At 45.7% G+C, this 19,359-nt stretch overlaps 1 protein-coding gene across 1 annotated transcript in view; it reads right to left on the bottom strand.

Moving 5' to 3' along the window:
* The window catches only part of LHFPL6 (LHFPL tetraspan subfamily member 6), a 135,711-nt gene extending 118,924 nt beyond the window's left edge, over positions 1-16,787 (bottom strand). The window contains exons 1-2 of the mRNA XM_058045426.1: positions 16,686-16,787; positions 13,719-14,278 (exon numbers count right to left, since the gene is read on the bottom strand). Coding sequence (XP_057901409.1) covers positions 13,719-14,103 — 385 coding nt within the window. The 5' untranslated portion in view covers positions 14,104-14,278; positions 16,686-16,787. The remainder of the gene's footprint in view (positions 1-13,718; positions 14,279-16,685) is intronic.
* Positions 16,788-19,359: the final 2,572 nt, after the last annotated feature.

The following is a 19,359-nucleotide window of genomic DNA, read 5'->3' as shown; positions in this document are numbered from 1 at the left end:
TCACTGCCACAAAGATCCCCTTGCTTTCTTGGAACAGCCAAGCCTCCTCCTCCTCAGGGAACTCAAGACACTGACTGAGATGTGAACTACAGTCAGCCTATCCACCAAAAAGTGTTGTGCCAGTGGGATTGACCAGTCCCATCACATGGGGAACTGCCACGGAAGGGGGGTACCTTGAGGAAAATTCCCAGCAGATATTCTCCCACCAGAAGTACAGAGCACAAAGGTCTCTCCTACAAAGAAGGTGGGGAGCTGTCCATAATCCCCAGTTTTCCTGAGGTGTTTAAGAAAAAACTGACTTGTTTCAGGATGCTCAAGACTGTGTACATTTGGAAACCCTTTGCCTACAGGGGCACTGCAGAGACCTTAGGGTCTCCAGGAGGAAAGCAAGACATTCCATTAGTAAAACTGAAAGGACAAGAACCAACACCTTCTAAAGGGCATAAGGAAAAGTTTCCTCAATTGGAAGTCTCATTCTGAAAATAATTTATGGTTTCCCAAGCTTGGCTGCCCTTGCCTTGGCAGTGAGGTGCAGATCTGTTGGTCTCTGAGTCATCTCAGAATGCAGAGCTCACTTTTAAGAACTTTTAAGCTTCACTTTGAATTAATTTTTAATTAGGTACTTTTTAAAATTTTACTGAGAAACCATAACACATTATATTTGGAAGTTCAGCTTGGCAAAATGAAAAAGGGCTAGCATTACACTCTGCAAATAAAGACCTTTTAGAGTGCACCTGAAAACCACTTATACTTTGGCAAAACCACTCATAGCTGTAAAAATCTGCCCAGTATCTGTCTGGAGAAAGCGTCGCTCTGCATGGGAGACAAGAGATGCCAGGCCCGTGCTGGGGTGCTTGTCTTGCCTCACCCCACCTACCAAAAACTGAGCATCCAACACTAAAAGGGAAAAAATGCTGCACTTGCTGTCTGTATTCCTATGCTCATATACACACACACCTTCCTACCATACCAACCTCTTCATCTGTTTTTGATAAGGAAACTCACATAGACTTGCTAAGCAGTCTGGATTGCAGGTTTGTCTAACAACCTTGGGTCATCAATCCAGCAACAGTCCACTAGGTTTGCTTTTAAAATGAAGCTGTGATTGGTCTGAAGGAAATAAAATTTGCCTCTTACAGCAAGCTCTTTAACTGCACTTTGACAGTCTTCAATGATACAGAAAGGGAAGCAGCTCATTTTTGCTGTCATACATGAAAAACACTTGCAAGCTGACCTGGCTTCTCATATATTACTTTTGTACAGAGATTTGCAACAGTGTCTGAATTGTCTTCCCCCACCTGCTCTGCCAAATTATTATGGTACAAGCACTTCAGAAAAAAAAAGCACAATTGCTTGAAATTACACTAGAGTCAAATGTTGATAAAAAGGTGTCACAGAGGGAATGAAAACTAACTGCTGTGAAATTTAATGAAACCCACTGTGTGCCAAGGGCACAGGCAGCCAAATTGAATTTAAAAAAGTGCCAAGCAGAGAAGCTTGTAATCAGACTAGCCACTATGTTAGATGAGATAAGCAGAATGACTTTTTTCTATCACTAGATCAAAACAGACTGCAATTCTTATGCATGAGATGAAAAGTTACAGTATTTATTTTCCCAGCTTCCTGTGTTCTTAGCACCAGATCTCTGGCTTAGTGGCATGAAATGGAATTTGCCATCTCCACTATATGGCTTGTCCCAGCCCTTGCACAGTTCTTTCCTGACAGTTTTTATTGCAAATTGTTATGGAAAAGAGGAACAAGCTAATCAGAGCTGTTACTGGCTCAGCATAAACTATCTTCAGTCATGGTGTCCCTTTCCACAGCCTGGGCGATGAAGTCAATAGAGGGGAATAGGAAATAGAAGATGATGCCAGCAAAGGAGAGGGACTCTGTTCCACGGTGCTCACATGGGGAACAGTTGCCAAAGCATCACTCCACTGCAGCCTGTGAAGGAATCATTTTACTTCTTAATTATTATAACAACATTATTCTGAAATTGTAATAAGAAAAGCCCAATCTCCCAAACAGAACTACTTGCATTCATTGTGGGAGTAATCCCTCAAACTCTGGGTTAAGGATATGGGACAAAAAAGCTCTACAGCCCATCTTTGTTGGAAAAAGTAATAGTGTAGCTTCACTACACTCATTACTTCAGTTTTTCAGGGGCTTATCAGTAGTCTTAGCTCTGGACAACACAGAGAGGCCCAGAGTCTGCGCCTTTACCTCACTGATGAATTTTAACATTGCAACCTGCTTGAACTTGTAGCCTGGCCCAATTGGCCAGATTCTCCTTTAAACGGTCTGCTGGTGAAGGTGGAATACTTTCTGGAGAGAAAGTTTCTAGCAAGAGAGATTTCCAGTACTGAACAAAGCTCTCCAAAGCCAGCCATTGTGTTTCTTTTAAAAGGATTTCTCATAAAAATGCCATGACTTTTACCATGACCTCTTGATTTTTCAGAATGTGCCTGCAATAGTTTCAGGGCTTGTCTTGGCTGTAAAGAGTTTTATGCCAGTATTTAGTACCATTCATCATGTTTTCACTGCTGTGCCAGAAAAAGAACTTGAAAACTAACAGAATTCCTTGAAATCTAAAACACACTATAGCACAGAAGCCTTAAGTTTCTGATTTTCTTGTGCAGAACCCTTGCCACATCTGAAATACCCTCTGGAAGTCAACAGTACCGAAAGAATCCATCTGCCTGCAGGTATGGCAAACGGAGTTTTACAAGGAGGTGAAGCTCCTCTCCTCTCACAACCCCTTCCATTCCCTGCTTCCCTACCTGCACATGCCCCGGCCTCTGACTGCTCCGTCCTCTGCTCATACCTTTCTGAGGATACAGCTGAAGTAAAAGAGCTTTTAAGGGAATAAAGGTCATCTGAACTTTACCCCTGAAAGTAATACATTTGTCACTTGTTACTAAGCCAACATTTAGAGGTCTCCCTTTACTTACTCCTCCACAAAGCACACAAGAAATGGGTCGGCATCAGTTCTTATAATAGTAAAAATAAAATTAACCCATATCTCCCTAATTTCCCCATTTGACTTTGTTTCAGTGAGGACTTTTTTGGAGCAGCACCTGCCTCTGCCTTTTCCCCTATCACAAAGGATTTCAAGAGTTTCATGCATTATAACAAAAACCATAACAGAAGCAACATGGTACACGTGGGAATGTTTGTACAAATTTGCCAGACAGATTGTACTAATCTCCAAATGACATTCAAAGCTCGTAGTGATGTAGCAGCACCTGGGCCAAATCAGAGCAAATTTTGAAACAAATAAATTTCCTCTCACAGATACACTCAAAAGGTCCCTCAACATCACTCTACCCTGGTTTCTATAAATTCCCCAACACAAAGCACTTTTTAGTACATCCTAGTAACCATTCTCAGTGACTGGCATTCAGCTGTATTGTGCCTGACCTGAATGACTTGTGATGCTCTGAATATCAAGTTTGCTCTCAATTAAAAAAAAAAAATTAAAAGTATTCATAAATAGGCTTTCATTTGTCTGCAGACTTGGACAAAACCCTGGACTTGTGAAGAAGTCAGGCAGTGCACTCCTCAGAAGTTGTAAGGCCATTTCTCATACATTGCTATGTTAGCAGGTTTCATATCCTTTCACAAGGTGCTGTATTTCAGAAGCAGCTTCTGTTATTCCAGATTGACCATTCATGGCTTTATCTCAGTACTTTCTCACTTTGCATTTATTAGAAAACTGTTCTTCTCAAATTAACAATACAAATTTATATTACAAAGGCATCTTTATTGGGAAACAATGCAAGACAACTGAACTGACAGCTTACAAAAAAAAGGGTCGCATCTTTACATTACTATAGGAACTATATTGTGTTTATCAAAATTCTGTATTTTCTGTATTGGTTTGGCTACAACTTCCTGAAAAACTCACTTGCTTGTCAACCTAGGACATCTGCTTAATTCTCTCTGAAGCTCTTTGGATTCTGCTACAAGACAAAATAACAATGATTTCTAATCAGTTATTGTTTAGGTTTTCATTCATTATAATTCTTCTTCATATTCCTACAAACTACTGCCAAGCTTACACAAGTCTGTTCTCCTAGTAAAGAACTGTACCTGAAAATCAATTCAACGTGGTCAGTCCTCATGAAAGATTGGGGCTTATCAGGCTTATGCGAGAAAATGTGGACTCAGCTCATGGTACAGCAATCCTCTCAAGAAGGAGTTTTGTGCTAAGGTGTTAGTCCTGATGCAATTAATATTCTATACCTGGGGAATTAGGTAGAATATGGTATCCCAGGAAGGTCTCTGCACTGTCACACAGCAGCAACCTCCTCCAAATCCCTCTAGTCACAACAAGTAGCAACGGCACTGAGCTCCAGATCCTCTCTTCCCCTGGGCTCCATTGCGGAATACTGCTGCTGATTTCAACAGGTCAGGCTCTAAGGAAAAGCCAGTCTGGAGGGGGGAAAAAGTCTGCCTCTGTTCTCAGATGTACCTGTGACATCAGGGGACTGACAGGGGAACAAGCAAAAGAGGAGATCTAATCAAGCCCAGTGAATCAGCCTTATCACCAGCATTGTCAGGGTGCAGTGACCATGCCCAATTTTTCATGCCTGAGGAGATGCAGGACAGCTTCTTCTTGACATCTGTCAAATGCAATATTGCCCCTCTGTCCTGTGATGTCTTGTGGTAGCAGAGTCATCCCAAAAACAAGGAGAGGATCCTTTCTTGGTTCTCTGTGACTTAAGGCCCTCTTCATATGATCTGAATGTCACTTAGGACCTCACACTTGCACAGCATAAAAAGCTTAACATCACTGAAGTCAACAAAGGTGTTCCACAGAGACAAAGGAAATCCTTGAGCAGGAACCCAGCCAACATGATGGTCACCACAAGCTAAGCAGCTGTGGTTGCAGTTTTGGTTGTACAAATACACCCTGTGTTTATTAATTACCCCACATTCCTTCCTAATTGCTCGCTGCATGGAATCAATACATTGGCTGCTCTCGAGTTCTACTCCTCACTTCCTTGAAATGATGGAGTTTGAAAACTGCCTTATTTTACTTTGTGAAGCCAAAGTCCTTAGAAGGCAAAAATGTGTATTGGAGAAATAAAAGGATGTGAGCAAGGAAGAGAAAACACAGGTTGAATACTGTGGGAAAAAAAAATCCATGTGGAATGCATGGTAAACTGAGTTTCCTAAGAGAAATAAGAAAAAAAATACAAATTACATAAACATTTAACACCAGGCTGGACAAAATCCTGGAAACTACACCATTGAGAACAATTCTGTCCTGTCTGTAGGCCCTATGACTTCACTTGCACTGGAAAATATTGAAACATTTTGATGCCTAAATGCAGTTGCCAGCAATATTCAAATATCCATTGAAATATCTCAGGAAGCAAAATAAGCCAGATCTTTCAATGCAGAAACAAAATTGCTAACTCCAACCCAGGTTCTTCTCTAATCAACACCAATGTAAAGGACCTGAAAAGAGGTACATCTGAATTTACTCTGACTCCACACCAGCAAAATAAATTATTTGGTCCCCTGCCTCACATTTTCTGAAGTTCCATTAGGTTACACAAGCAAAACCTTTTGAAATGAAAAGTGTCACAGAAGTGCTGAGCACCATTGTTTCTTTCTAATAAAAAAGCAGGACGACTGAACTTCATTCTACAGATAAATAAAACAGCACCGTGGGACTTCTTTAGATCAAAAATTCTGTTCTTAATGCAAAATTCTGCTTGAATGCAACACAGCTGCAGCAATATTCAAAACATCACTTTTATATTCAACATTAAGACAACAAGAGAAGTAAAGAGATTCTTCCCAGTATTTTCGCAATATCTTTTTTTTTTTATATACATCAGAATTTCCATTTTAAATGTGGTTCCAAAACACCTAAAATCTTACTTGCAGAATTTGCTCCAGGCTGAAACTCTGCATGGGGCTTTTTCTTCCTCTGTATTTAGTCAAAATTTATATTAGGATTAATGTGTTCAAAACACTTCAGTATAAACAAGTTAATTCAGTGGGGTAGCTCTTCAACAAGAAAGTCATCATGAGAACCACTACTGTTTTAGACTAATGTCAAATCCAATAATCCTAGAATAGAAATAATGATGTAATTTGTACCAAATGTCACTGACTTCAAAGGACACACAAAAATTTGCAGCCTGTAAGGGCCCTGATGCTTTTTTAAGGAAGATTTTGTAACACAAGAAGAGTTATCTGAAGTAGTTGAGAACAGAATTAAAAAACTAAGACAGCTAAGTATGAAGGCTACTCTCCACATCATTTGTCTTCCTCAAGTTACATCCCCTCTGTTTCAGCAGCCTGGTCTGTACTGCTTGTGACCTTGCTGGTAGGGATGGCCTCCTCAGAGCTACTGATTCTCCACCTTAGGACCAGTAATGTTTATTACTGATCCTTCCTTGCTAACCTGTTTTGTTAAAATGGTCATTGTTAGCCTAAATTGCAAACTTTGTTAACCATGTTTCCTTCAGTGGGACTTTAGGGAAAATCTCACAAAAACCTGTGCTGTTAGATCTGTCAGGGCAGCAGCCTTTAGCAAGGCAGCAGCTTTGCTATAGCAACTCCTGTGACCAAGGTGAAGGCAACCATGCAAAACAGTATAATCTCTTGAAAATGTACAGAATCTAAGTCTGCACCTTTCTTTACCTCTTTCAGGTAAGTAGTTGGATTCCCTATCAGTCAGACCTGATGGCCCATGCATTCAGGAAAGATTCAAGTAATGCAAGTCCCTACCTAATTAAGGGAGTAGGAATCTACACAATGTCCTTTATAAACTGAAAGAGGGCATACATTGCATTGGTTCATATATTACATTCAGGCTTCAATCCTGAATTTGTCTCATATTTTAACTCCTATCTGAACGCAGCAGAGAGAGAGAGCTGGCTTATCTTCAATAAAACATATGCTACAGAATCTTTAAGATAATTTCACTGTCCAAATTCCCTTGTCCTGAACTTCCCTGCCTTACTTATTCTGGACTCCAAATCTAAATCCAAGAATTTGACTCTACGCTGTGCCACAGTATGTGAAGGGGCCTTGTAGTGCTGAGAAGCAAAGATTGAACATTGGCACAAGCAGTCAGAGGATTCAGTTTAGCAAGTCAAAGTCTAGCTGAAAAGGGATGAAGCTGCAAAACTATACACTGCATTTAATCCTTTGGTAGATTGCTAAAGAAAACTGGAGAAAGAACTAGTGTGAAACACACCAGCTACAAAGCAGCTTCCATACAGGTTGTTCTGGTAAAGAAACCACAACAAAGCGCAGCTTAAATGGATTAAAAGCAACCTAAGTGTCGGATCTTAAAAGAAAAAAAAAAGACAAAATATTCCTTGAGAAAGCATAATTTCGCAATGATATATTCTTGGTGCTACATTTTTAACATTTGCATTAATGATCTGGAAGAAAAGCAGTCAGAGTAATTCACCACTGGAATAACTTATGGAGATCAGGCTTTTCTCAAACTTAATTAAATTCAGACCAGAAGATTTTTTTTCTCAGAGATACATTCTAGCTCAAACTGAAATTATATGAAGGCTGTCCTATGACCCTTGCTGCTGCAGACCTCAGACTAAGCAGTCACAGTGTTCTCTGCTGACTTTATTATTGCTGAATCAAGGAGCCTATGACATGACACACAATCACTCACTAGCGACGTTTAACAGTGTCACTTTTATTTTCTCTTCTTCTGTTACCTTGGTGAGGCTTCTTGTCCTTTCATTTGCCTCTCTTGCACTGTCTAAATGTGCACACATATGCTGGAATCATACCCAGCCTGCAGCTGGTCTTTGTCTAGGATGAGGATTGCCCCATCATGTGTTTACAGGGGCACAGCAAAGCCACTGAATTTTTGTATGCAACGAAAAGAAGGTGTGACAAACAGCCCCAAACAGCTAACTTGTAGGTCAAGAAGAGCCTGACAGAAGCAATGACCCTGCCCTGCCTCTCCCCCAAAAGTTAGCCTTTCAAAAAATATTTTTAGGCTGAAGAGAATTAAAGAACAGGACATTTTTGCCTCTTTTTTTTTTATCTTTATTTTATTTCAGATGCAAATTGCAGGAAGAGATGGCAAGAGTATATATATGGGGGAAAGGATGAAATTGCTTGGGGGAATCACAAAAGTGTGTGGGGTCACTGTTTTCTTGACAGAAGTCCCTTGACCATCTCAGATCTTCCCTGTTCCCACAAGGCTTTTCTCAGTTACATTTTCTCCCTATAGGGAGCAAATTATGCTGATCTGAGTCTTCCAGGCAGAAAGCAGAAAGCCTCACTTGAGCTGTCAGACAGAATAATGGTTACTGGTCAGTGCCTTTTCCTCCAGCTGCACAAAAACCTTTCCCAGAAGTTTCTGGTTCCTGTAGTCAACTGGAACTACTCTCCCCAGAGCCCCTTTCTTAGCCAGCCTCAGAACCAAGACTGTTTTGCTCCACTTGAACTCCAGAGCTGTCTTTAACTGCAGCCACGCATCTTGAAATACAACTTTGTTTCAGCGACTTCATCTCTCCCAAAATCTTCTTCTTATTGTTTTAACTGTTTCTCCAAGCAAATCCTTTGAGGAAGAGCTTCTCTACATGACCCCACAAGGCCACGACCTAGTGTTCTTTCCTCCTCATCCCTTACACTTGAGTATCATCTCACCCACAAAGTCAGATTTGGCCATTAGTTTGCCATTAACTTTGCAGATTTTGTTTGGACCTGTCTCCTTAGAATCTTCAGCCCAAAATTGCAAAGGTTTTCTCTGAGATTTCATCACAGACAACACAGAACCAAAACATCACCCCACACTCTACATTCTCCTCATCTTGAGGGATCAGTCCATATTCCACTGCCCTCTGCACCCAGCAAACACCTGCCCTGAGCACCTTATTGGTGATGGAAACTATGATGGCCTCTGTTGGCACACAACACTTGGAGAAGGATTCTTCAGCAATTTCATGTACTCCTGAGAGCTTATTTCTCATAAGGCCACATTTTATTTTCTGAGACAAAATTAGAGGTTGTTAGGAACTGTGTCCTCTTTTTCTCAAATGAAAAAATGCGTATTTCACCACCCCCTGCTCCAAGAGACCTCCAGGTTTTCTAACCAACAATTTCAAGGACCATAGTTTCAGGAGTTTCAGCACTTCCATGAGACACAAGGGAAACAAGACAGAGAAATAAGGAGAGGAAGAGTAGATCCTGCTGAAAACTTTGTTCATTTAATGAAGGGAGTAGAAAAACTTGTGCTTCATTAGAGTGCAATCAATGAATACTAAAGATGACAGTAAACATGCCAGGTGCTGACAGCCACATGGCTATTCCATAATCACGGAAAGGCTTCACTTCTCACAAGGCACTCAGAATCAGGGTCATAGTGTCAGGTTCAGAGGGGTGTCTCAGATTATTCCATGCTTTGTTCCCACAGATCCATACCCTGAGCTTGGTTTAGCTGTTCTACCCAGCAAAAGGGAGTTCTGAGCTAGTGAAGGTTTCATTCCCACGTGCTGACCACTTTAATGAAAAGCTTCATCTTGCCAGCGTAATGCTCTTTAAATTGACCATCCTTGCAGTACTTGTGCCTTTTGATCCACTGCCTCTCATAAAACTGGCTAACCTTTAAGTTCATTATGTTCTTAAAAATATTGCTATGTTCTTAAAATCATTGCTCTGCATTTAGAGAGTGAAACTATTCACCAAATTAGTATGTCATATCTGAGCTACCTACCTTTAAATTTCTAGTTCCTCCATTTAAGTGGAATTGACTTGCCATGGCACAATGAAAAGAAGATCAATAATTACAGACTCCAATTTGCAATAGATTTGTTAAACTTCACTCCCTGCTGTCATATCCTCAATAGTTATGGTTAAAGCTACAATCTGTTCTAGCTACACTATATATGCCTCAGCCTTCCAAACACACAAAGGAAACCAGCTGGAAACACTGCACTTAATGTTGTCAGTGAAGACTGTATCAATCTACATGACTGTGCCCTCAAGAGGTTACAGACAGCATAACTTCCACCTCAGCTGTCATTTCTTTGAATCAGTCCAAGAGAGATGCCCAGGAAGCATGGTCTGAGAGACCACAGCAGCAGTTTTCCAGCTGTGGACTGACATCCACTGCAGCAAAGGCTAGCCTTGGGGAGTTGGACATTTCTTGTAACCCACCACCAAATTGTCTTAGAAAAAGCTAAAAGCATCATTTTTCATGCAAGCAGTTGCTGTAATGGCTACAAGAGCTGCCACATGATCATGTATGGGAAAGGAAGCGGCTCCCACAACTACAAATGGGGGGAGAAGTCTACGATGCAATCTTTCTAGTAGGAACAGAAACTTGACATGTTTTGTCCCAGAGTCACCTTAAAATACATGTATACTCTGTAGCCAGGATCATATGAAATAGCAAATACAGACTAAATACATAGGAACAAGCAATATCCAAAGAGCCCTTCTGACTCTGCCTAGATCTGCAATTTCTTGCAGGTTCTGCCACTCAACTTTTATCAGAAGAGCAGATTTATGGTAAAAGGACTCATGAATAATTCACTCCCTTGAGCTGCCACATGCAACTTGGGGAAATCCCAGCTATAAAACCTTGGCACCATTTAGCTAACACAAGCTGCATTACTTTTTTACAGGTGTTATTCCACTGACCTACTTGGAGTTATTCCTCCTTCACAGCGCTAGAAGAAAAGGATCAGGCTGCTTGCATACCACCTCTGGTAAGCAAACTTCTCTGCCACGTCTTCACAGTGGTAAAAATGCTTCTAGTGTTGGACTAAGTTTTAGCTTTGGCACCACAGCATTAGTGGCTTGTACATCTTCTCTGCTCTTGGGCCTCCATAATAATCCATTATTTGTTGGCTTATCTCCTCCTCAAGTCTGTGTTTTTAAATCATGTTGAGAAACTTACTTGGATCCTAAACAAAAGGAGCACAAGTAAAGCCATAAACTAGCTACACTGAACCTGTCTTTATGCTGGTTTCTAACTTCAAGAGAAATATGGTTTATTCCAACACTCATCCTCTGCCATTGGAGCAAGAGCACAAGCAGGGTATGGGTGCAGATGCCTCAAACAAAGTGAAACCGTTTATCCACCTCCCTGTCCTAACACAGAGGATGAATTAATAGCATCACTCAGTGGCTGCTTATTTTCCTAGGCTTTTCCTTATATAAAGTTAGGTGGGAGTTCTACTTCACAATTAAAAAAAAAAAACAACAACAATAACAACAACAAAAAAACAACCCAACATTTATAAGGGTTTTATTTGATTAGATGTCTATGTGGAGACCAGCTAAAATGACAACAACTGCACTGCCACCAAGCCACATTCAAAGCCCACATCATGGTATACAACTACACCTACCACTGCATTACAGGGAACAAAGAGCTGGCATTCCCTATTTGTAAATGAGGTGAACAGCTCACGACTATCTTGACACAAAACAAAATAATAATTATAGGGCCTAAGTCAGACATCTGACTAAATGTAGTCATGTTATTTAAACAATAAACCTACACTGATTTATAGCAGCTAAGCATCTGATGAGGGATTAAGAAACTCCTCTTTACTCTAATATGTCCCTTTAGTTTATCCATATTACTGGCTTTCACCACCTGGCCTCTCCCTTGCGCCCCCACAGGTATGTTTTAAGCAGGTTAAGAAATGACAGTCCTCACTTTGGTCTCTTCTTACACACTTCCAGCAGTGCTGAATGAAATGCGAGACAACCATAAAAGCCAGTAGAGGGGAAAATTAGACATGCTGCGTAACTAATTTCTGAACTGTAAGCAAAGTTGTTGGCAATTTTCATTTCATATCACAGGTTCATGTTTCTTTGAACTGCCACCTACTGAGAAGAAGCACTAGCTGCTCATGCCCTTCCAGGCAGGACGGGATGCTGCCTGGTCAGCTTGGACAAGCACAAGAGGTTGCCATGGTGTGCTCTGAAGGAACCTCTCACCTCCTTCTCCAGGAGCCACATCCTGCCTCAGAGAAGGGTGCATGACTTCAGCCCACAGCAGCATCATGGGGAGCAGGGTTCCTCCTGCATCCCTGGCCACGTGCCCACTGCTGGAGCTGTTGTGTTTGCTGGGGTGGCTGTAGGCAAACAGCTGTGAGCTGGCCTGCCAGCCCTGCTCCACAGGCACACGGGGGAGCGTGGTCACGAGAAAGGGGCCAAATGCAAATTAAAACCAGATGAGCCGAGACAGCAGTTGGAAAGAGGGGGTGGTTAAATCCTGTGACGGCTCTAAGTGAAAATAGTCAGACAAAGCGGGCTTGCAGATTGTCACCGAACTGAGAACCTCCTGCACCCCCAACTGCCTGGCTGGAACTGTATAATCGAGCAGGTTTCAAAAACCACAGCTCCCAGCAGAGTTAACTCTCCAGCAGCTGCTGCACTTTCAAACTGTCAGACAGATTAAACACGGGAATGCCTGTGGGTCACAGAGCTGAGGGAAGGGTAAAGTGATAGGGTCAGCTTGCTCCAAAGTGCGGAAACTACTCAAAAATTTGGAGACAAGACTTCCTGCGGCCAGGAGGGAGTTACACTGGTATCGTCTGGCTGAAAGCTTGGCACAGGGCCCTTTCCCAACCTCAGCTGTCCTCACCAAGCTGGACAGTTAGTGGAGTTTTTGTCTTGTGCTTCCTTATAAGCTGCGGTCGCGGTATGTAACCAGACTGCCCTTGCAGGGCAAGAGCCTGTTTGGAGGGGAGAGAAACAGGAGTTTCACTAGAGTCCACTCCTTTGGGGGATGAGCCAGGGAGCCTGGCTGGGACCAGACACTGCAGGGCACCCAAAAAGGCTGGCACCTGCACTGCCTCAGCACCCAAAGCTCAGAGAAACACGTTACCTTATGGGGGCAAGTGCGTGTGTGTGGTGGAGCGCTTGCATCAGGCAAAAGTGAGTGCCACTGATCCGCATGTCACCGATGACAAGAGGGTGATGATTTACTGGGAAAAGTGCCCTGTAAAAAGCATGCTTGTGGATCCTACTTATTGTCTCATACCCTTCAAATACTCTTACAGTTACAGAGACGCCACACAATTACAAGTTGGAAAAAGGAGCAGAGGTAATTCTCCCACACGCTGTCTAGCCCATGGAGCCAACAAACCTGTGGCACCATCAGCAGGCGGCATGGGTCAGCCAGGCCAGCAGGGCTCCTCCCAGGAGATGGTGGGCCACCTCCACAAGGGATAAACAGTCCACACTTAAAACCTGGGCCAAAGCTTGTTGCCAGATACGTGCAGCTGCAGAGAGCAGAGTTGGAGGGAGCTCTGCCAGTAATAGGGGTAAAAAGGAGAAAGAGAGGTTGTTCTCACACAACACAGCCTCTCCTCTGCCAAACCACAATGCTTCATGTGGATTTGTAGCCCACATGCTTCTCCAGGTACCTCCAACTCAGCTATGCTGTGCTGGAGACTACAGTCCACAAAACTGCTGAGAAGATGCTGGCTCACAGAAGTCAACTTGCCACGCAGCTCTCAAAGGTCACATAATGACCAGACAGAGACTTGAGCACAAGAGACCATGGGCCACTGTGTCTTTGGGCCACATTCAGGCAGCCACACAAGCAGCTCAGCCCTTGAGGGAGCCAAATGGTCTCCCTTCTAGGAGAAGGTTTGAACGGCCCCCTTCTCTTCCCAAAGCACCAGAAGAATCTCCACACGAGCAAACAAACAGCCTGGACATCCCCATCCCCTCACCACAAGAGCACTTACCCCCCAGGAACTGGATGCCTCCTGCCACCCTGCCCACAGTCCTGGAGATGAGCTCGGACACACAGCAGCCCATGAGCGCTGTCAGGGCCACCAGGAGCAGCAGCCCGCAGCCCAGGCCCGTCACCACGGTGCAGATCCTCCACTCGGCGCTCGGGATGGCCTGGAAGGAGGCATAGCGGCCACACTGCTCCACCATCACGGTCATCTGGCGGCTCTCGTCCCGCACCGGGTAGGAACACCTCCGGAAAGTGCCGAAGGAAACAGACTTCTCCAGCTGGGACCCCAAGAGCCAGTAGGGCATGAAGAAGCCAACACAGGAGGCAGCAGCGCAGAGGAAGGAGAGGAAGGCCCAGACGATGCCAGCACAGGTGAGGCTGGAGGCCATCTTTGTATCTGCTCCAAGACCCCTCAAGACGGGAAGACACAAAAGTAACCGTGTATTTTAGAGGAGCTTTATGGATAATCCGGAATCTCTCAGCCTTGACAAATCCTCACACTGGGAGAAGCTCGGATCCTGAAAGCCGGGGGGATATTTCCTCCCATCATGAAGTCAAAGGTCCCTAATTAAATAACAAAACACAAAAAAGGAGGAAAATACAAGTTCAGTAATGCTGACATTAGAAAAGAATATTTGTCTGCCAGAATGCTTTTCCTTCCTAGGAGACTTCTGAATAAGTAATGTCACTTTTCTGTCCCACCCTTGCAAGCAGACCCTACAATCGTTCTCAGTGACACCAGCTTCTGTGGTCAGTGTGATGGTGGCAGCCAGCAGCCCAGCTGGAACAGGCTGCTGGGCACTTCCAGGAATGCTCTGCAGCCACCTTCAGGGGTCTCCTGTGTACTTGCCTCACTTTTCTCCATTCTAAGTCCCGATCTTTCCAGTACTGATAGAAAAAACAGATAAGGTTTTTCTTATCCTTAGTTAGCTGGACCTTCCTCCTACAATGCCTCAAGAACGTACCTCACTTTATAGGTGGTCCTGCAGCTTCAGTGCAAAACCACCCACAGCAGCTAAGGCATTTCAAGCTCAGACTCTTGAGATACAGGTAAAATTTATTAACACATCCCCAAAAGAAGTGATATGAGATGACATTTTTCCCAGCACTCCAAGTTGTTTGGCATCCCTGTGCAAAAAGAGCCTTTTATTACTTGATGTCCCAAGGTGCCAGGAACCTGAACTCCAGGTGGTCTTCTGGTAAGTGAAGACATTGCCACATCTTTTGGATTCACCCCTACACAACCTCAAGGGGCACACAGTTAAAACACAGAGGTCTCTCTTAATATTCCTGCTTGCATTCAGCCCAGCTCTTCCCAGCTCAAACCCAGGGGCCATAACCCCTTTGTATCCTTCTCAGACAGTTCCCAGCCTCTCAGCTCAGTATCCGTGTGCCCAAGTGCATTTGACTGACACAGAAACCTACATGCTGTTCCCAGAGGCTGGGGGTGTATTTCTAGTTAAATTCATGTTGGATCATTATTCTAACTGCATTTGTAAATTTATGATCATTTCTCACAGTTGCTGCCAAATTAATTCTGATAGCTATTTACAGGGGCTTTTTCTTCTAAGCGTGATTAGATGCCAATCAGTGAATCCAATTCATGAAAAGGCAATAAAATGAATACTACTTCAGCACAAGGAGGGAACTTAGAGAAAGTCTGTACGTGAAATTAGCCATGTGCACTTCACAAAAGTTTTGTTTACTTTTAAAACACTAAGAAAAGGAAGTCTCTTCTGTACTATTAAAAAGGCCTATACTGCTACTGAAAAAGAGTTCACCTATCTACCCGTTGAAATGTCTTTCAACCTGCAAACTGCCAAAACCCCCTGGGGATAAAAACTTGCCACAGAGACATGGGGGGGACACCATTTCTTCAGAAGCATCACCTAGAGAAGGAACTGTCTGTGTCTTGGCGTGGCACCAAAAGTCTAAGCCAAAGTGGGTCACAGCACTTAGGGGAGACCATTCCCTGAATCGCAGGAGGAGGTAGGTCTGGAAATAGGGGACAACATGGAGAGTCCCAGGGTATGACCCGGCAAATCCTGCGGCTCCAACGAGGCAGCAGCTTAGGCTCCCTGGAGCCCGCCAGCTCACAGCCTGGGCGCTCTCCCGGGAGGCGGGCTCACCCCTCCGGCCCCGAAACCCCGCTCCCCGCCCTCCAGGGGTAGGAGGGGGCGGCCGAGAGATACGGCTTCCCCCGAGGGAAGGCGGCGGCCGGGAACCAAAACTCGCCGGGGTGATGCCAGGGAAAAGCTGCGGGCGAGCGGGCGCAGCGCCCGCGGAGCCGGCACGGTGGGGGAGTGCCGGGCGGGGGTGCAGGGGACCTGGGAGGGACAGGGCATCCGAGAGACGCGGGAGGAGAAAGGACTGTAGGGACAGGGGGTCCAACAGGAGCAGAATGGGAGGGAAAGTTGATGCAGCCGGGGACGGGCTGGAAAGGCAGAGGTGCCGAGAGTGTGGGGAATCCCAGTACCCAAGAGGACGGAGAGCCGGGAAGCTGCGGGGCCGGGAAGGGAAAGCGGTCCGGGGTGGCAGGGAGATAGGGGAAAGACGGGGGCCCGGGAGAGGAAGGATGTGAGGGCTGGGAATCCGAACAGGGAAGGGAATCTAGAGGGTCCGGTGCAACGGGCAAGGATGCGGCCAGGCTGGGTGTCAGAGCGGGGAAAGGGAACGCAGGAGGAAGAGAGGGTCCGCGGATGCAGGGGATGTGGCAGTGCATGGCAGGGAGGGGTCGGGGAGGGAAAGGACGTTCTGAAGGCAGGAGGATCCGGACTCATGAACGTACCGGGAGCGACGGAGGGCAGCGGTTAGAGAAAGGAAGGGGGTGCAGGGGGTCCGTGAGGGGCAGGGGATTCAGCCGCGCATGGAGTGCGGGAGAGCCGGTGTCTGGAAGGAGCAGGAGCGGCGAAGGGTCCAGGAGTGCCAGGACGGGGGCAGGCGCGGTGCCGGGGAGCGAAGGGCTACTTACGGACACGCCGGGCGTGGAGGCTCCCGCCGCGGCTGCCGGGAGCACATGGGCGCGGGGCCGGCGGGCGGTGGCCGCCCCGAGCGACTCTACCGCGGTCCCGGCGCGGAGGCGACGCGGGTGCTCCAGGCGGGCGGGACCGGGAGCGGGACCCTCCCCAGCCCGGCCCGTCCTTTCCTCCGCGCGCTCCTCTCTCCCCCCGTTCGGTTCCTCGGGAGGCAGCGCTCTCCGCCGCCTCTCCTCCCCCTTCCCCGCCACCGCCTCCCCGGGCGGGACCCGCCGCGCTCGGCGCAGTTGCGGGGCCGCGGCCGGGGCCGGGGGCGAGGGGCCGGGCGGCGGCGGCGAGCGGGAGAGCGGGGGCGCGTCCCCGAGCCCTGGCGGGGCGGGGCGGGGCGGTGGTCCCGGCCCGCGGGGTCGCTGCGGGGGTGGGTCCCGCTTCCCGAGCCCGCCCTGCACTGCCGCGGGAGGGGATCGGGTCCGGGGCCGGAGCGGTGGTCCCGGGGCCGGGCTGGTGCGGGGGCGGGGAGCGCTGCGGCGTCGCCGGGCTCGGCCGCTCAGTGCGGGGTGCAAGGGGCGGTGAAGCCGGGCACGGAGAGGGGGGAAAGACAGCGGAGAAGGAGTATTGGAAGGAAAGGGGGAAGGCTGCAGTCCTTACATGAGAAAATACGGGCTAATCTCCTGATGGTGTGCGTGTGATAAGAACTGTGTCTGTCTCTGCATGCGAGCTGCTGATCCAGCATTTTGATCGCAACAGTTCCCGAGTTGGTCTACAGCGAGAGTAAATGTGATCACAGTACCAAGCAGCTCCTCCCGGATGGGTTAGGTCAAGCGGAGAGACAGCAGCTTCAGCCCTTTCCCAAAGTGTCTTGAGTGGGAAAGTTTTGAGGAGCTTTTGCCTTCTGCACAGAGAGCCTCTGGGAGAAAAAGACATTTCCAATTCTGTTTTTTCCTCTACGCCCAGAAACGTGAATATATTTCTCAGATACAAGACAATTTTATGACAGGTTTAAATTATGTCAGCACCAGACATGCAAAATCTCTTTGGTAATGTTTCTTTTACAGTCCTGGCGTGTAATTTAAACACCATTCATTAATATTATTAATGCAAAATGGAAGTGAGGTTTATTGCACTCAGTCTGCATTTACACCATTTAATAGTAACAGCAGCTATTTTCAGAATTGAATTACAAAGCCACTTTATTGTATTTTTAAAATTAGACTTCCATTTTTTTTCCCTGTAATGCGAAGTCTTAAAATCAGAATATTACTGAAAATGCATACTTTCTCAAGGGATAAGAAATGGATTGGAAAGTATCTAGCATGATCAAGTTTTCCACCCTAACATTTCAAGTGTATTTAAGGAAATGTGCTTCAAAAAATCAAAGAAGTGGGTTAAATGTGGGCTGAATGCTAGAATATATGCAATAAAATACTCCACAAGGAGGACAATGAAGGCATAACCCCAAAGCAGCCGTACCCACAGCTGACTACCCCTAGGCTACATCCACCTACTATACATCTATATTAGCAAGTAATGTAGATCAATCTGGTGTTGGATCTCATCGTGTTGAGGGCCTAAATTATGTTCACACTTTTCCACAGCTTTTTCTTCAGTTTCAGTCTAGGTTGGGTCTGTGAACTGAGGGCCCCATTAGAACTCAGAGTGCATCTGCTGCACTCCTGGCACCTGTCTTCTGCTATATTGCTATCTGGATCCACTCTGTGTACTCACCTCTGCTGGGCAAAATAAAACGTGGTAAGTGAGGATGATCTGGAGATTCACTTCAAAAGCACACCCTTGATCCACACCAAAACATGAAAGTGGATGTGCCCACGGGGTGTCTGACAGAAAGGGAGCTGGTATGACTTTCCCAAAGCTGAGAGCTGGAGCCTGCTCCACAGCATACCATTCCAGCATCCTCCCCTCAAATCACCTTCCCGCCCGGTGCTGTGCCTCCACCCCCAAGCATGCAGGAGCTCTCAGGTCTGCACTTCTGCAAGGAGCTGTGCACGTTTTGGAGGGCGTAGACACTCCTTGTTCACTGCTCACATGCCTTCACTTGGCTCAGTGTGGTGTTCTACCCCCTGCTATTCATTTTACCCATGCCTGAAATGACAGGGATACTAAGCCAATACTGTGTCAATGGAACTCTGCTCTCGGTGTAAGGCAAGAGAAGAATTGAGTACTGTTATTAAATGGTGGTTTAATTGTTTAAAGACTGAGGTCTGTCATTCTTTTCTTAGCCAAAGGCCTGGGTTATAATGAAACTGTGATAAATATGTCTAAATTAGGCATGTGTTGGGATCAGACATGGATAGAAATTGCCTGGCATTAAAATGACTGTGGAAAAACTTCTGTTTCACACATGGAAACTGTTTCTCAGTTAAAATTGGCATTGGAAGCCTAGGGAGAAGCAAACAAGCATGAATTTATTCATGCAATTTATCTCTTCCATGGTATATGCCAAGGTCCCCAAGTCAGTGTTTGCTTTGCTAATGGCATCTCTACAGCAGTTCATTTATTTGCCTTATATGGCCTGTACGTTCACTCCCTGAGCTGCTGCCATTCTGCATTCCCTCATGGAAACTGTGCATTGAATTCTGCATCTCTCCTGAAGCATCTCATTTTGCCAACTGTCTCTGAATGCCCCCACAAGCTGGCTGCGTGGCTTAGTCG

This window comes from Melospiza georgiana, chromosome 2, assembly GCF_028018845.1.
Source record: "Melospiza georgiana isolate bMelGeo1 chromosome 2, bMelGeo1.pri, whole genome shotgun sequence".
In the NCBI taxonomy this organism is placed as follows: Eukaryota; Metazoa; Chordata; class Aves; order Passeriformes; family Passerellidae; genus Melospiza; species Melospiza georgiana.
The sequence above is the reverse complement of the archived record's forward strand: the minus strand, read 5'-3'. Positions and strand labels throughout refer to the sequence as shown.